The 17,213-nt window shown below is 35.3% G+C and overlaps 1 protein-coding gene across 5 annotated transcripts in view; it reads left to right on the top strand.

Moving 5' to 3' along the window:
* The window catches only part of ZPLD1 (zona pellucida like domain containing 1), a 223,256-nt gene extending 215,111 nt beyond the window's left edge, over positions 1 to 8,145 (top strand). For all 5 annotated transcript variants that reach the window (XM_023527319.1, XM_023527310.1, XM_023527304.1 and 2 more), the window contains 3 exons: positions 1,258 to 1,366; positions 6,722 to 6,751; positions 7,168 to 8,145. In XM_023527319.1, coding sequence (XP_023383087.1) covers positions 1,258 to 1,366; positions 6,722 to 6,751; positions 7,168 to 7,197 — 169 coding nt within the window. In that variant the 3' untranslated portion in view covers positions 7,198 to 8,145. The remainder of the gene's footprint in view (positions 1 to 1,257; positions 1,367 to 6,721; positions 6,752 to 7,167) is intronic.
* The last annotated feature ends 9,068 nt before the right edge of the window (positions 8,146 to 17,213 follow it).

Here is a 17,213-nt window from a genome sequence, read left to right as displayed (position 1 = left end):
GATGACTGCCCCTTCCTTATGCCAGTAGGTTGTTTGACAACTTTATTCTAAATTGTCAAATTGATTTAAGCTGAAAGGCTATCAAGTGTTAGGCACTAATTTATGTAGAGAGAGGGGATATGCATCAGGTCAAACTATTTGAAGTAGGATTTATTCATTCATCCAGTAAAGATCTATTGAATGCTAGCTTTATACCAACCATTATACTGGGAATACAGAGATGCATGCATGAATTCTGAATTCAGTTAACTTATCCTTTAGGAGCATGAGATAGTTACGGAATAAAACAAGACAAAATATTATGGCACAAAGGCGACATAGATATGAGCTGTAGTAAGAGGCAGTCCTCATCTGTGTGAGTGAGATAAGGCAGGAGATATTGGGAGAATTGGTGGAAGAGATGAACCTTGAGCTGAAGATAGATAAACCCCAAAGGGACAAAATCAAGAGTGTGAGAGACGCTCCATGCCATAGGATGGTCAAAGTCACAGACACATAAAACAGAGCAACCAGGGAACTTCCAGTCTTTCATTAAAGCTATGGAGCACAGCGAAAGATGATGGGGAAACCTGAGGGGGTATGGTGGTGCTGGGCTAGCACTAGAAAGGGAGGTTGGGGCCAGATGGCCTGAGCATCCCTTGGATTAAAAGTCAAAGCTATAAAAGGTGTGAATCTGAATTGCTTACAGCTATCATGTAAAATATAGATCCATTTATTAGTGAATAAAGAGATTATATTTCTGACAGATTCCCCCTAGAGTCACATCAATATTAACCCAAGAAAAATGAAGGCACATTTAAAAAATTTGAAATGGCTTTAATATGTTTATATTATGCTCAAATTCATGCATTTCTTTATAGTCATTGATTAGTTCTAACTAGCTATATCAGATGGGCTTAAATGTAGAGTCCACATTACCTTGGCTGACCAACATTTCAGGGAAAGATTTATTAAAGGCTTGAGAGAAATAAAAGTAGAGAAGTTTGATAAACACAGCTCTTTTTCGGGAGAGCCACTGAGCTATGTAAATAAATGAGGCGATGCACAATTACAGTGGGAGGAAATAAGAAATATGGCCTAAGCCAGGATAAGAAACATTGTAGCAGTTATATGCAAAGTAATTAAATAAATGCACAGAAGTAAATGAATAAAATTAAACATGTGGTATCTCTTCCAAAAGAATCTGCTTTCCGAATGGCCATAAAGAAACAATTTTGTGCCGGTGTGGAATTTCATTTGTTTTCATTAACTCCTCAGATTTGCAGCCACAGAGAAAGGAGAGATGCGGGGAGGAGGACCACTTGGAGCCCCCGGAGCACTTCGGGAAACGCTGTCCTCTCTGTGGGTCCCATCATTACTCGGAGCGGTAAGAGCGCCCCTCCCTGTGTAGTAATACACGGTTCCAAAATGGCCTGTTGCTTAGCTTCTGAGGAGAACTCATGGTTCCCGATGAGCACTAATTAACCGTAAGGCGCAATAAACTGTTAAACAACTTTTAATTTCACAGTTGTTTCCTGTTAACTTATACACAAAGGGCAATATTTTCTTTATCACATTTCCCTTACACACACGTATACCGTACTGGACATTTGCCCTTCTGGATCCACTCTTACCCCCCACCCCCGGCGCTCTGCCTCCGAAGACTTTCCCAGGAGAACTGCCTGCCCCTGCTGCCTTGCCATCTACTTTCCAGCTGTGCCTGGCCAATATGTGACACTGTAAGAGAATGATAGAGAAGTTCACACAGCTCCTGCCAGATACCTCTCTCCACAGAGCTACTCTCAGTTCTGGATACCCTCCCCTTAACACATAGCCCAGGTAACTTGATTTCCTCTGGTGAATTCCCTACATCTTTATTTATAGTCCTATTAAATTCTCCTTAAATTGCCTGGTTTGAGTGTCATTTGTTTCTTCCTAGGATCCTGAATATTACATACCCCAATTCAGTGCACTCATTCATGTTCATGAATCTAATGGACACAACTGTTTATACAGATATATTCTCATGCATACAAATATTTGTGCATGCACGCTTTCTTTTCTCTCTCTCTCTCTGCCCTTTTCCCCCCAACCCTCCCATACACCAAAGAAATATTGCTTTCCGTCAGCATGAACCCAGAGACATCCAGAACTGGTTAAATAAAACAGACATACAGTATAAACAACACAAATTAGATTTAAAAAAAAGAAAAACATGAAAATTGGGTCTAGTTTTGTCCTAACAAGCTAGGTTTCTTGGGATTTTACTTCACTGCTCTGGGCATGTGTTTCTTCATTTTTAAAATAAAGGTTTTGAAAAAGTAACCTTTAAGATTCTTTCTAACTCTATAGTTCTAAATGTATCTAAAAAAAAGAAAGAAAGCAACAGAATTCTGATTTGGATTATATTCTAACATTTTTTCTCTTTTTTATATTAGTCATACGGCTATTATTTAATGTTTCAATTAGATTATCTTTACCTCTTCTCTCATGCCTCCCATCCTGCAGTGAAAAGAAAGTTTTGCCTGAAATAGGGAATTAAGCAAAAAGTGGTTTGGGCTTGAAAAATCCAGACATTTGCTTTAATTATTGACTCCTCTGTGTTTGTGTAGACATAGCATCATTTCAAAACAAATAGTCTTTTTAAATACTGAAGAAATTTATTAAATATAAATTTTTAAACTTAGTTTATACTCTCTGAGAGTTTGGTATATATTTTGAACGCTTTGAAAATGAGTGGTTTATGGTTTGTAAAAGGCCCAAAGACTTATCTTTATCTAGCTGTCTGAAACTCAGCTATTGTTGCCAATAAGTAAGAATGCTTTGGGGTAGGCGCAATACAAAAATATTTTTATTTCTATGGAGCACATCTAGGGTCATTTTGCTGTAAGAAAAGAACTTTGAAAGGGACATGTTTCTGTTCATTTTTAGTAGATGGCTTTTCCTCCTTATTAACCTCTTTGCCTCCTTCTTACCTGGAGCAAATTGAATTTATTATTATTTTTCTATTTTTTTGAATTTAAATATTACACATTTAAAATAACTTGCTAGTGTAAGATAATTTTTAAAAAGACAAAAATTACTAAGAACCTCCCCCGCCATCCTAGTAACGATTACCAAGTAGAAGTTTCTAATTCTACCATAGCTAACCAGCTCTCCAGGTTTGTAGGTTTTACCTACACTATGTCTAGTCACCCAAAATATCTTGGTTAAAATCCTGAAGAGCTAATGCCTTTAATCACAGCACCACCAATGTCATGCCTGGGTGTCTTCTTTTCTAATTTCAACTTGTTTCCACCTTGAAGGTGACATTTATTCCCTAGCACATTAGCGTTGTCTCCTAGTCACCTCAGTTTCTCCTCGGGTAAAACCTGCAAAGGATCATGTTCAAACCTTCCAGACCCCATTCCTCTCACTCTCTATGGATTTATTTTTCATAATTTTGATAAATAGGAATAGAATGTTCCTCATTTTTTGGTGATCATGGTGGCCTCATTGTGTAGAGGACCATATATAACAATATTTACCCTGTAATACTGTGATATCCATGCAAAAAAACACATTTTAAATTCCACACAGAGAACTCATAAATCAAGCCACATCCATTCACAGGCAAATCCAATATAAATTTAATGTCCTGCTTAATGATCAAGACTACCTTCTTTCCTTAGTTTCACTTTATTTTTTACCTTAGGTCAGCTAGAATTTATTTCTCCAGGTCCTGTGGCCAATTTTATATAGAATAGTCCAATTTCAGGCTTGATTTGGTCTCTTCAGAGCTCTCTGATACTAGGAATTTTTGCTCTGTTTACTCATTGAACCACTCCTTCACCCTAGACAACTAACTTAGGTCAAGTTTAAAAAGTTGTTAAACCTCAGAATTTTAGTTTTGTTTCTTGTTTTAATGAAATCAGTTCTATTCTGTTTATTTTTACCCAACAATGTTGAATCATTTTGTTAGTTTATTTAGGAAAATATTCACATCCTCAAAATTCAAAACCCACAAAATTCCTGAAGTATTCCTTTTTTAAGTTCCCAAATGCGAAGACTATTTGGTCAAAAAATAATTATTATGGGTACTTCTGGCAATTCAAAGGTACAATCGCTGAAAAACTGTGGTCTAATCATTTGTTTACATAAATTCTGGTGGAGAAGTCCAAGCCAAACTCTCATTCAACTTGTACCACTGAGTTTTTTGGGAAGTTAATAATTCATCTGAGCATATTAGCTCCTACATGGGACAGGCGCTCTGACAGGAAGGTGGAATACAATAGAGAACAGGCCAGTCTTTGCCCTCAGGGATCTGAGTTCAGAAGCAGAGATAGACTATGAAAGAACATAACATGGTGGAAAGTAAAAAGTTTGGAGGTTCTGAACTTGAAACATGTGGTCCATTTTACCACATAAGTAATTTAAGATTTAAAAAGAAAGTTTGCTTGTGCTAAGAAAGAGAAAATATTTGTTCTCCATATATCTTCATATTTTCTTTTTCTTCTTTTTCTTTTTTCATTTATTTCAACTACATATATGAGAGAAAAACAGAGAATGACAGTTCGTTTGCCACTTTTGGCTTATGAACAGCTGTAGTATTGCTGCTACTACTTTTCTCCTACGGGTCCTTTCAAAAAACTTTTTGTTTTTTGAAAAGCCCACCAGGTTTACTGTTCTACTTCCCAAAGGTTTCTTTTGGCATATTTATGTATGTTAAGACCAAGCGGATGGTAGAGAAAAACAGAAGTGTGTTGTGACAGAAAGCTCATGGAAAATGTCTGCCTCTTCTTTCTGGGCTAGACAGTGCTTTGACTTTTTTCTTTTAATTGCAGTGATACTAAAATTGCAAGATACTAGAAATAGCAACCTGATAGTTATTCTCTCTACCTTTATGCACTACCAAATACAATTCCAAACAATGTTCAAATATAACATGGTTTGATTTCAGCCATCTGTGAAAGGTAGGATGCTTTCAATTTTTCAGAGTCCTGGAACCTGGAGCTGGTATGGCTTATTTGGCATTTTGTCCCCACATGAAGATTTTGTTGAGAGCCAAGTCCTCATGGGTAACACCTGGGGAGGAGAGGATATTCCGACTTCCTTTCTTCACCTCATAATGTAGAAAATACTAGAGGCTTTGCATCATAGCACTTCTGCCTAATTTGGGACACATAGGAGAAAGAAGCTTTCTATTCTTTAATAGAAGCATTTTTTTTTTAAAGTAAATGAATGTAATTTCTAAATAAAGAATAACTGTTAAAAAGGAATTTTAGAGCATTATATATTCTCCTTCATGTTCCAGTGAGGCAATTTGTCTTGAGAAAGGGGCACATAGATCTTTCGGATGAAATAATCACAGTTCGTTCATCTTATCTATTTCCATGAGAAGGAAGTGTCTATAAAACGATGTTGTTTGGAGGTTAGGATTTTCCTAAGGGACCCTTATAAGGAAAATTTGTGGCATTTTTCTTTTTGTCCTATAGCAATGCACTGCACTAGCCTAAAGAATCCTGAGAATGCACGCTCTATTAATTTTGGGCATTGTACTTCAGGGATCAAACAGCAGAATCATCATTTTTGCCAAGACTCATATGTCTGAAAAGAAATGGCATCAGATGTTTTATAAATATCTCACCAGGTTTTCCCATCAGTGGTTTCAAATACTAATCCTGGAGTTTTTTGTAGCTTGAGATATTCATCTCTATGACTAAAAATATTTTTCATACTTGGCTAGTTTATATTATTTTAGAAAGAGGATTCTGAAACAGCTTTTATTTAAACATATGTTTACTTTATCATAGAGGCTGTGACAGATGGAAATTTCTTCATCTGTAAAATGGGGGTAGCAATCATATCTAAACCATATGGCTATTATGAGGATTAAATGTGAAAACATGAAACAGCGCTTTGTAAAACTGTATGGCACTATATGCATATTAATTATAATAATATTTACACACCAAAATCAGTCATCTGCACATATTTTATGAATCAAATAACAAACTCTCACAGACACATACACATATTTAAACACAAATATGAAATCCATTCATTGTAAAGCTCAAGGGTTAATTGCTATATGATTACGAAATGGGTAACAATAATCAGGAAGCCAAGTGAATGTGTTTATTGTATCTATTATTATGTTTTGCCAGGGAAAAGTAAAAAATCAACAGCTTCTATCTTTTACTTCACAAATGTGAATAAAACTATAACTCGAGCTCAGACGTCATGTTTTCCTTTCATTTAGTTATTAAGTGTGAATTTATCTTCTTGGAACTTAAAATGATGTTTTTGCAGATTACACTGGGTAAATTGGCAACACTTAAAATAGAGCGGCGCTAAATAATGAATATTTCTCTATAACAGAATAACAAATGACATGTTATAGGGCTATAAAAAATGTAATAGCTGTTAACAGTTACTGCCCCTACTAACATGACTAAAGAGATAATGATGAAGCAAAGTTGGCAAGAAAGAATACAGTGCAGTATATTTTGCCATTATGTTTGTATGTCCAGGGCAGTGGCAGGGTGTGGGCTTGGGGAACAGATAGATGATGAAACCTCAGACAAGTGGCATAGAAAATGGGAAAGCACAATGGTTTACGAGGATTTTTATTATTGCCTTCCCCATGGAGCTTGCGGGTGAAGGTGAGGAGACATGTAAATAAAAAGTGATTATAGAATTATAATAAACATAGTTAAATATTTAGAGATACAATGTCATCTTTATTTGTTTTTCCCTCCAGATGAGACTCCAACCAACAATTCACAGCTTGGTAAGATAATTAACAGATATCGAAAATTAAATTATGATTTTTAAATATTTTAAGTATTTTTTGGTGATTAGTTGCAAAATTGTAATCAACTAAATATAATGAAGTCTGCTTTTACAACTTTGTTATATTTTAAATAACAGTTCACTGAGGAATTTTGAACTCGTATGTGACCTGTTTTTATAGCATTTTATAGATGACTTCTTTGTTTGTTTGCTTGCTCAGGGGATACCAGGCCTCTAAACCATGTAATCCTTTGATTATTGGATTGAATTACAGTAAAATAGATGGTCTCATGATCTAGTGTCACGTTGTTAGTCTATAAGATACTGGTGACAGATGTTTTGCAGGTATAAATCAGGATAAGGTGAAATAAATCTGATATTGGATTTTTCCACTGTGTGTTTTATTACTTGCAGGTTCTCCAAATGAACCTCCTTTCCAGCTGAACGCCGTCACCAGTGCATTGATATCAGGAATTGTCATTCTGGGAGTCATGAGCTTTTCCCTGCTCCTGTGCTCACTGGCCCTCCTACACAGGAAGGCACCCACCAGTTTGGTGTTGAACAGCATAAGAAACCCAGTCTTTGACTGACTGTAACAGGTCCCTGCTCTTGAGAGAAGGCTCACTGACCATAACATGTGTGACTGCAGTCAATGTTCCATCTGAATTGAATTCTAGCCAACATTTGATATTTGTAGATTTGGTAGATTTCACAGTGTAGCTCTTTAGCTTAACAATAGCGAAAGCATTTTGATAATATTGCTCTTGTCACTTATGTATACGGTCAGCCGTATTTGTATGGCACCAATGGGTAAAATGACAATAAGCACACAATATTCAGGACTTAAGTCTTACAGGATCAGTCATATTTTATTTTACTTCAGTTTTATTTTGCTTTGGTTATAGAGATAAAAGATAGGTATAGAAAAAATGGAATTTGTTATATATTTTATCCCCAAGCATTAAAACTCAAGGTAATGGCATTTAGATTTGCATACGTGGTCCTAAAATAAAAGTTACTTTTTGTTTTATTCCAGATAATTCTGGTTTGAGGACATGTTTTAGTTGGACTGGCCAATTTAGACACCTAAGATTTAAGTACTCATTCTATGACCTTCTGTGTTTTTGGTCAATTTCAATGTCTGGCAACATTCATTTTTCAGAAAAAACTCTTGGGAAATGTATCTCAACTTGGAGCACCCATTTGTGTAGCAAACAGTAAAAACAGCCGTTAACCTCCAAAAGATACTAAGAGATCCTAGATCATTATGCGTTTGGCTGTGATCAGTTTCTCCTGGTTCAAGTGCGAACATCAGCATGTGTTCATTCTCCTCCCAGGTAAACAACTTAGCTGTGACAGCTGTTGTGCTTCTAGCAGTGAGGCAACTGCCAAGATTATTCTTAATTCAAGAATCATTGCCTAGGAAAGCAAAGTGCGATTGTGGGAAGAGGACATTGTCTCCAAATGCAAGCATAGTGTTCCTCTGCAGGTTTTCAACAACCCAAATTTATTTTCTAGAACAAAGAAGAAACAAATTAAGTGTGTTTTATAGAACTTTATTGGAGTCTTTATTTATTGAGAAAAAAAGTTCCTTTTTCTACAAATTTCTGTTGCTGGCAAAACAAATAGTTTGGAGGAGATTTTCTTTTTCAGGTATCTTCTTGAAGGTGTCATAATTACCATAAAATAAACAAAATTTTCCTCTAATGATAAACTGCAAGAAGCATTTGATCCATTATCGGTTTTGCAAAAAAAAATTTAAAAATCAAGTTTTAGGCAGCCTCTGTTCTTACTAAATAAATAAATAAAATTAACCTTCACTTTATTCAAGCTATCCACACAATTGAACAATTTTTAGGACAAACATCAAAACCTAGAAGGGCCAAGTTAACTAAAAAAAAACTGCGGTAGAAACTAATTTCTATTCAATATGTGTGACCCATTATTCACTACTTAATTTACTATATTACATGCAAATGACTATGCAATTTTAGATTTGTTTCAAATGAAGTGTCTACACTCTGAAGTTAATAATTAAGTCAATCATCAAATCAAAAAGCAACTTTTCTTCAATTTGTCTGAATAGTTCAGAAGAAAGTGTTTATATAACAATAATTAGCTATATAATTGCCTCAACTTTCTCTTTCAAGGTGTAAATACCATCAGAGTGACATGGGATCTGGAAAATGTCTAGATAATTTCTTTAATATAAAGAAATAGATCACTTAAAAAGCAAATCACCTCTTCTCTCTGTTATTTCAAAACAACTTAGACATGACCATTATGAATTTTATTTGTGTTAACAAAAATATTTTCTAATTTAAAGGAAAAAAACCTACAAACAGAAAAATATGAACCGTGCTACTTATGTGACCCTAAATATTCTGGAAAATCTATTTCAGATACTTTAAGTGAATTGCCATTGATGTGAGGATTAAATCCTGTGAATAAGACATTATATCATTGAAACTGTTTGTCAGTTTGATTTTTGTGCTCTTGGGATGGCTTCTGTTTCAGGTGTTGACCTTTTAAATTATATCTACCATTTTATAAAACTGAATAACAGACATATTCTGCAAGCAACTTAAATCTCATATTATTTTTTTGCCACCTTTTCATCAAAAATGGGAGAATCAGAGCTATAATGAGACAAACCAGATTTGTTTTATATAGCTTTGTTCTTATAAACCTGCAGTTGTATGTAGTATTTAGTTATACTGAATATTCTGGTTACTGCAGTATGAGAACCTTACAAATATGTGCAAATGCTTCTTCAGTTTTAATACCTCAGACTGTTTTTTTACACTTCAGGGGTAAGGTCTGATGACATGTAAAAGATGATTGTTTAATAAAATAATTATAAATGAATATTGTTAAAATAGTGATTTTTTAAAAAAGGTATTTCTTCTTCCTATTCTTAACATTCTATTTCTACTTTCACAAACATTAAGAAAGATTAAATTTAAAATAAGCTGCTTAATGCAACAGAGAAGGTCAATGATCTCTGAAGCTAGATGAAGCTCATCCTTTCCACATTGAGCTTCCTGGTTATAGCCCTGTGGTGGGAGAAGTGTCTATGAGATCAGCTGAAGGTAAAGAAAAAAGTACCTTGAGTTTGAGCTCTGACTAAAACTGAGCCTACGATTTTTAAAATATTGGGGTGGGCGGGGGCAAAGTAAAAACTGGAAAGACTGAGCTCAGCTTCTGCCTAGACTTATATAGTCTCTCATGACAGTTCTACCAGGATCCAGCTGTCATCACTTGTTTTGGGACATGACACAGAATTGAGGAGAAATCCTTTTCCTGACTCAAGGAGATTCCAGTCTTAAGGAAGTACTACTCTGGGTCTTCGAGGATTGGCAGTTAGCTTTGGGAGCATCATAGACATCATAATGGTTTATGAAGGGGCATGGTTGGCTGTGGAAAATACAAGGCAGTAAACTTCTAGAAGTGAGAAATGAGCAGAAGTCCATGGGAGACACTTGTTTGTGGACACGGATGAGGCACAGTTTGAGGGATTCCTAGAGCACTCGGTGGGAGTGAATTGTAAGATGATGGAGAGCCTTCTATCATGGTGGTCGGGGTTACTGGGCAGCACACATTTCCTTTTATTTCATATTTACAAGAAAAAAAGCAAGCTGATCATAGATCAATTGCTTTTGAGAATGCTATTCCTCAATTATTTATAATCGGGGAGCTATTTCACACTAAACAATCCAAATTTATAGTTTAGAAAAAACTATGCTTGGATAGTAAACAAAACAAATATTAGAGTTAACTAGTATATTATTCAGGATATTCCAGAGAAAAAGAACTAATAGGATGTGTTAAAACAAAGAGAGTTATTTTAAGGAATTGGCTTACATGATTATAGAGGTTGGCAAGTCTCATGTTCTGCAGTCAGAAACCCAGTCAGAAAGCCAGCAGGCTCAAAACTCAAAAAGAGCCCTTGTTTCTCCTTGAGTCTAAAGGCAGGAATAAAACTCTGTCCCAGTTTGAAAGGCAGTTAGGCAGGAGGAATTCCTTTAGTGAAAAGGTCAGTCTTTTCTATTCAGACTTTGAATGGATTAAATGGGGTTTACCCACATAGGGGAGAGCAATCTGCTTTACTTATGTATTCAAATGTTAGTCTCATCCAGAAAAACCCTATAGATGTGCCCAAAATAATGTTTGACCAAGTGGCTGGGCAACCCCTGGCCCAGTCAAATTGGTGGAAAACGAGCCATCACAGCTGATAAACTTGTAAATGCACCATCAATAGGTACCACACAGCTGAAAATCAAGTCCCAATCAATACAGTGACAGTAAGGAAATGAAGTAAAAATGTTCATAAGTCTAAATTAAAGTGATTTTGAAATATTTATTGTCTGTAAGTAGGGGCTTTTGAGCAGAGGGCCCTCTTTTATATTAGCTAGCAATATAGATCAAATAGAGAAAAGACAGGGCCATGAGTAGGTGTGCAGTGATGAGCTCTGAAGTCATGCCAAATTATCACACATCATCAACAGAAACGGCAGAAGCCCTGGCATCGAAGTACTGATGGACCCACATTTTGCACGGTTGTCATTGGAGAAGAGCGAGTGATAACATTGACAGAACAGGCCAGAAGCAGTAAAGAACATAAAACAGCAGAGCAGAGATAATATGGGGCAAATGTAAAAAGGGAAGCGCTGGACACCTAGAGGAGAAGTACCTTCTTAGTAGGAACGAGTTCACCAGCAGGAGACAGAAGTAGAATCTTTAGTAGCTGCTGCCCATTTTTCTCATGATGGTGGTTTGTCTCCTCCATATGCTCAAAGGAAGTGTAAACTGGATAAACCTGTTTTATTTTTATGTTTGTGAGAATATATTGCCCGATAGCTTATTGGTAAACAACATCGTCTCTGTAACTTTGAATAACATGGGAGAAGTAAAATAGCTTTGTCTGTGCCACCTTTTGCTGAGATAATAAAGAGAGAATTGGTTTGGGGGGCTTCTACTCATGGAAACTAGACATAATATTTGGAAATCTCTGCTCAGTGAACTTCATTTATAAAATGATTTGTATTCTTGACAAAATGAAATTGAGAGCTCAGACGGTTATCTACGTAGTTCAGACCTCCACTTCTTTTTTGCCATTTTCTGTTTTACTTCAATTGCCAACATAATTACCTCAATTTTTACTTTAATTTTTCATGTTGAAAAGTGCCATCATTATATGGGGGTTTAGTCAAAGGCAATGTGGCTCAAATTTTGAGGGTAGTTTTCATCAGGAACATGTATTAGCTGTATTAGCATTGCCTAAAGTAGAATTCATTACTGAATAATGCTGCTGGTTTGACAAATCAACGAACACTGGAAGATCCTGGGAGGGTTATGGTTTGACAATTTCACACAACTCTACCTCACAGTTACACAGGTCCTGAAGCTATTTCTCCTCTTGCATGGCATTTGCAACTTTTTTATTTTACAGTAGTGAACAACTGCCTAAATTAAAAAATTATCCTAGAGGAAATATAGTACTTTTTAGAAATTATTTACTACTTGGAAATTGGAACTGATTTGTTCTTTAAAAGCTATTGTTTTGCTAATATATATTTTGTTGATAAAATGAGACAGCAAAGAATGATGCAGAGTGCCTGTTGAGAAATTAAACCCAATGATCTTCCTTAAATTCTGCATAGATAAATCATGAGTTTTTTTGCATCACCTTCACTCTTGAAATACAAATGAAACAAAGGAAATTCACTCTCATTAAAAGATTTATTAAAATTTTAATACTTTCTTTGCAGTTTGTCAATAGATACATAATGAGATTTTCTTTTATTTCACACCCCACCATCCCTGGTCTGTAGCCCTTGTCTCATGTTCCAAAATGGAGAAAAGTTCGAAAATAGAGGCAAAAGGCATATGCCACTAATAGTTTAAGGAACTTTCCTTGAAGCTGAAACAGGATACTTTCTCACATATTCCACTGGAAAGAACTTAGTCACATAGTCACACTACCAGCAAGGGTATCTGGGAAATAACATCTTTACTATGTGGCTAGCTATAATCAGAGGATTTGACTTCCATCCATGTTAAGCAGTGTTATAATTTACTCACAGCTTTAAAACGTTAGATACATCATTGATTTATGTACAAGGATGCTTGTCACTATTATTTTCTAATAAAAAAGTATTAGATGCCAGTTAAATGTTCCCAAATACAGAATTTTTAGATGTATTATGTTTTTTTGTGATATAGTAATACATAGACACTCAAAATCAATTATAAAAAGACTTTATCAAATGAAAATGCTTATGCTATAATATGAAAAGGAAAAAACAGGGTACAGAACTGTATATCTGATATGAGCTCAAACAGAAAAAGACATGAGGGAAATTGATAGAAATGATAGCTATGATCAATAAGGAAAAATTGTTGGTTTTAATATTAGTCTTTTTATACTACTCTCTAGTATTTTTGTTTGTTTGTTTGTTTGTTTAGAGAGATAATTTAAACCAGAAAGCAATTTTAGTTGTCTGGTAATTTAGAAGCTGAAGAAAATATTTATTCTATATTATTGAAATAATTGTGTCAATTCTCAACTTCATGTAATTTCATTTACTGAAAAAATTTCCTTTCATCTAACCTAGTAAGCATATACATAAAGAAAACAAAAATCCAAACCTTTCTGAGAGATAGTGAAAATGCAACTGCTTTGTTTATTCCTCAACAATTCTAACATTTTTCTCGACATGTGAATTGTCTGAAATGCACTTCAGCTAACACAAAGGCAGATACTAAGAAGGGTTTTGAGAACTTTGGCTTCTATTGGCAGCAATGAATGAACTATCTGACTCATTGTTTTTCATTTACATATTTGTTTTTCCCACATTACTAGCATTTGTTATAGTCACACAGACAGGCTCACATTGTACATGAGTTTATGCTAAGGAAAATGGTTAAAAAGAATCATCATCTTCATTATGTCAACAATGAAAATTGTGCTTGTCAGTGCTCTCTAGAGTTGATGGCTGGAATGTTTGAAAACACTATCCAAGCATTTTCTTTCTTACCCTGAGGAAAAAAAAATATCATGTCAGATTATTTTTTTATTTTACAAATAGCTTGTTTTTGCCTTGTCCTTTAGAGCTGAGCAAAGCTGCATGTAATGAATGCTATTTGTACATAAGGGCAATTTACAGAATGAGTATAATACCATTAACTGTTAATTCTTGAGAGAAATAGCATGTAAAAAAGATACAAAAATTCTCCAGATTACCCTTTTTAGTTGAACACTGACCATATTCTGAGGAAACAAATAACAATTTTCCATGTATTTTCACCTCGCTCTATCTCCTTGTCAAAATAGTGATAATTGTTTCGTAGATTCTTCATATTCCCACCATTATCTATTAAGTATCTTTTAGAATAGGTGGCCCACATTCTATTGTAAATAAAATTAAAAGGTTCAAATTCCTGCAGGTTTGAGGAAAAAGGCTTCAGCAGCTTTTCCCCATTAACTCATTAACTTCTTAAGTTTAATACTTTCCCCAAAATAGGTTTTTCCTCAAAATGGCAACCAGTGACTTTATACATACCCAGAGGGTTTGAAATACTGCCTTGAAAAGTGAATGGTTTTGCTTTGTCAACTGCATAGTTTAAAAGAGATAACATTTTGCCTCAGCTTAAAATCAACAGTTTTCTTTCTTCAGGTGGGATTAAGAAAATAGCACATCAATGTGTATCTTTCTCTCTTTAGTTTAAATTACTTCCCCCAATATCTAAGCTCTGTGCTAACTCTAAATGGAAGTCAAGAAGCAAAGAAAAATGTGCTGTTTTAAATATATTTAGAAGATAAGGTGTTGAGACTAAATTAAAAGAACAAAACAAACGAGATATATTCATTCCACTCTCACATTTAAATAATGCTCACATTAAATAATTGTTCCAAAGGAACTGTCAAAATAAAATAAAATAGTCATTTCTTTCCCCAGCTGATCTCTGACAACTATAAAAGTCTCTAAGGCTTACAGTGAAACTATGAGAATTATTTAAAAAAAATTTGCAAAACTTGAGCAAAACCTTATTTCTTTCTGATTATAGGCAGAGAAATGAACAAGTCCTACATTATTAACAAACTTTATATTGATTACGCAGAGCTACCCCAAGGAATCTAAACCATGTAGGATAAAATTGAGTGTTGAGGACTTATGCATAAATCACAAATGTATAGGTATTATTGTTTTTAACTTAGCGTTTATCTATGTCTGTGCTTTCTATGCTCAGAGAAAATGTGGAACTCACTATGAAATGCATAAACTCTGCAAATCAGTACTTAGATGTTCCTGGAGACTTACTTGAAGTCAAGGAATTGAGCACTTTGCTTGTAGAGCAGATTGCTCATTCCTGAGAGCTGGTATCACATTAAAGCCAACGCTGGTCTGGAGGAAAGAGAAGGAAATTGAAAACTTGCAATAACTCTAGAACCAGAGTTCTCAAAAGTATGGTCCCCTGACCAGCGCCACCAGTCTTACCTGGGAATTTGTTAGAAATGCAATTTCTCAGAACTCAGTCCAGACCTACTCTATCAAAAAACCTTGGGTGGAGCCCCATATTTCCTATTTAGCAAGGCCTCCTGTTGATTCTGCTGCATGTTAGAGAACCACTGCTCTGAAATAAGTATGAAGAAATCTTATTACAGAAAGCTGAAAAGAGATCACGATAGACATGTGGGATCATCTATATATCCCCAAATAGAATGAGCCATACTACCTAGTGTCTAAAGCTAGAGTGGCACTTCCAGTATATGAAATCAATCTGTATAGCATTTTCACCTGATTGATTATACTTCCACTTATTGATCACCAAAGCTGACTCAGCTGACTTGACTGGACATGTGTATATTTTTTCTCTCACAGCTCCTTATTTATTCTCTCGATGCAGTAATTTATTGGCTTAGTTAAAGGGAATGAACTTTCCAGATAGAGAAAGACTTTTCTTTGGTCAAGACATACACATATCAGACTTCCTCTGTTGTTTTGTACCTTAGGGACAGAGACTGCTCCTGCACATGGAATATTTCTGTTGTCTAGACTGTATAGATTTGGTCTCTGGCAATATTGTATAATAAAAAATGTGCTTTTAATCAGACTTGATTTGAATCACAGTTCTGTCATTTGTAGCTATATGAACTGGGGGGAAGTCATTTAGCTTCTTTGAATTTCAGCTTCCTTATCTATGAAGTGAAGATTTTCATACCAACTTCTCAGGTTAATTTGAGAACTAGGGATAATCTGTGTAACAGTCTGGCACTCAGTACATACTAGATCTCCTTCCTTGTCTGATTTTCCCTTACCATTGCTCCTGCTCCTTGGCATTATTGTGACTTCTGGCTTCTTAATTTGCTTCTATATAGGGTGGTGGGAGGTTAAGAGCATGGGCTGTGGTGTCATACTATCTGGCTTTGAATCCCAGTTCTGAAACACATCCTGTGTTTCCTCATGTGCACAACTTGAAAAGTAATACAACCTACCTTTACAAGTTGTTCTAAGAAATAAATGAGTATAAGGTATTTATCCAATGATTGACATATAGTAAGCATGCAACTAATATTAGCTATTACTATTATCTTCATTCCTCAGCCCTGTTGTGACTTCAGTTTTCTTCCTTGTGCCTTAAACATAGTACTTTGGTGGAAAGAAACCATCTCTTCATTCATTCATTCAACAAATACTTTTGAGGATCTTCTATGTGAAAGGAATTGAGCACAGAAAGATTCCTGCTTGAAGTTTCTGAAGCACAGATTTCCTTTGAACACTTACTACTTCTCCAAGTTTCCTCATCTCTAAAACGAGGATAATAATTCCCTCTGTATCTATGCTAGAGTGTTTTAAATAAAATGAAGTAATAAATGTGATTTCAAACACTGAAATGAAAAGCTTTGAGGCCATACACGTACAATCAAATCATAAACACCTCCCCAGATAGCATAGCCTCAAGATAGGGGAGTACATCTTCTGCTCTTTCTTTCCAAATACATCCTCCAGCTTCCTATTTGTATTTTCTTTGGCAGGCTTAGTGCTCTTAGTAGAATGAAATGAGGGAGAAAAAGAAATTGGTTAACAAGTAAGGAATAAATAAGCAGAGAGATAAAATCCACAAGGTTTTGCTCTTATTCAAAAGCTTAAACTAAAGCTCTAGATACTATAAATATGTTGTATATTACCAAGCTTATTTGTTGGAAAGAATGTTTATCTACCACCAAGACTAAACTCTGGAAACAAGAACTCAATTTTTGAGCACTGAATAACATTTGCGTGTCTGTGTGTTGGGGGAAGTGTGGGTCCCTGCCTGCTCCAGCCTGTAGAAGTGCAGGTTGCTGAAGATCTAGTTTGGAACCACAGAAGACAAACCTAGCAGTGTTCGGGACCCCTTCTCAAGTTTGTCTTGCTATTTCTAAGAACCATTGCCATTGGGCCTCTGAGAATTCTCTG

This window comes from Pteropus vampyrus, unplaced genomic scaffold (assembly GCF_000151845.1).
Source record: "Pteropus vampyrus isolate Shadow unplaced genomic scaffold, Pvam_2.0 Scaffold1, whole genome shotgun sequence".
In the NCBI taxonomy this organism is placed as follows: domain Eukaryota; kingdom Metazoa; phylum Chordata; class Mammalia; order Chiroptera; family Pteropodidae; genus Pteropus; species Pteropus vampyrus.
This window is presented reverse-complemented; position numbering and strand designations above follow the sequence as displayed.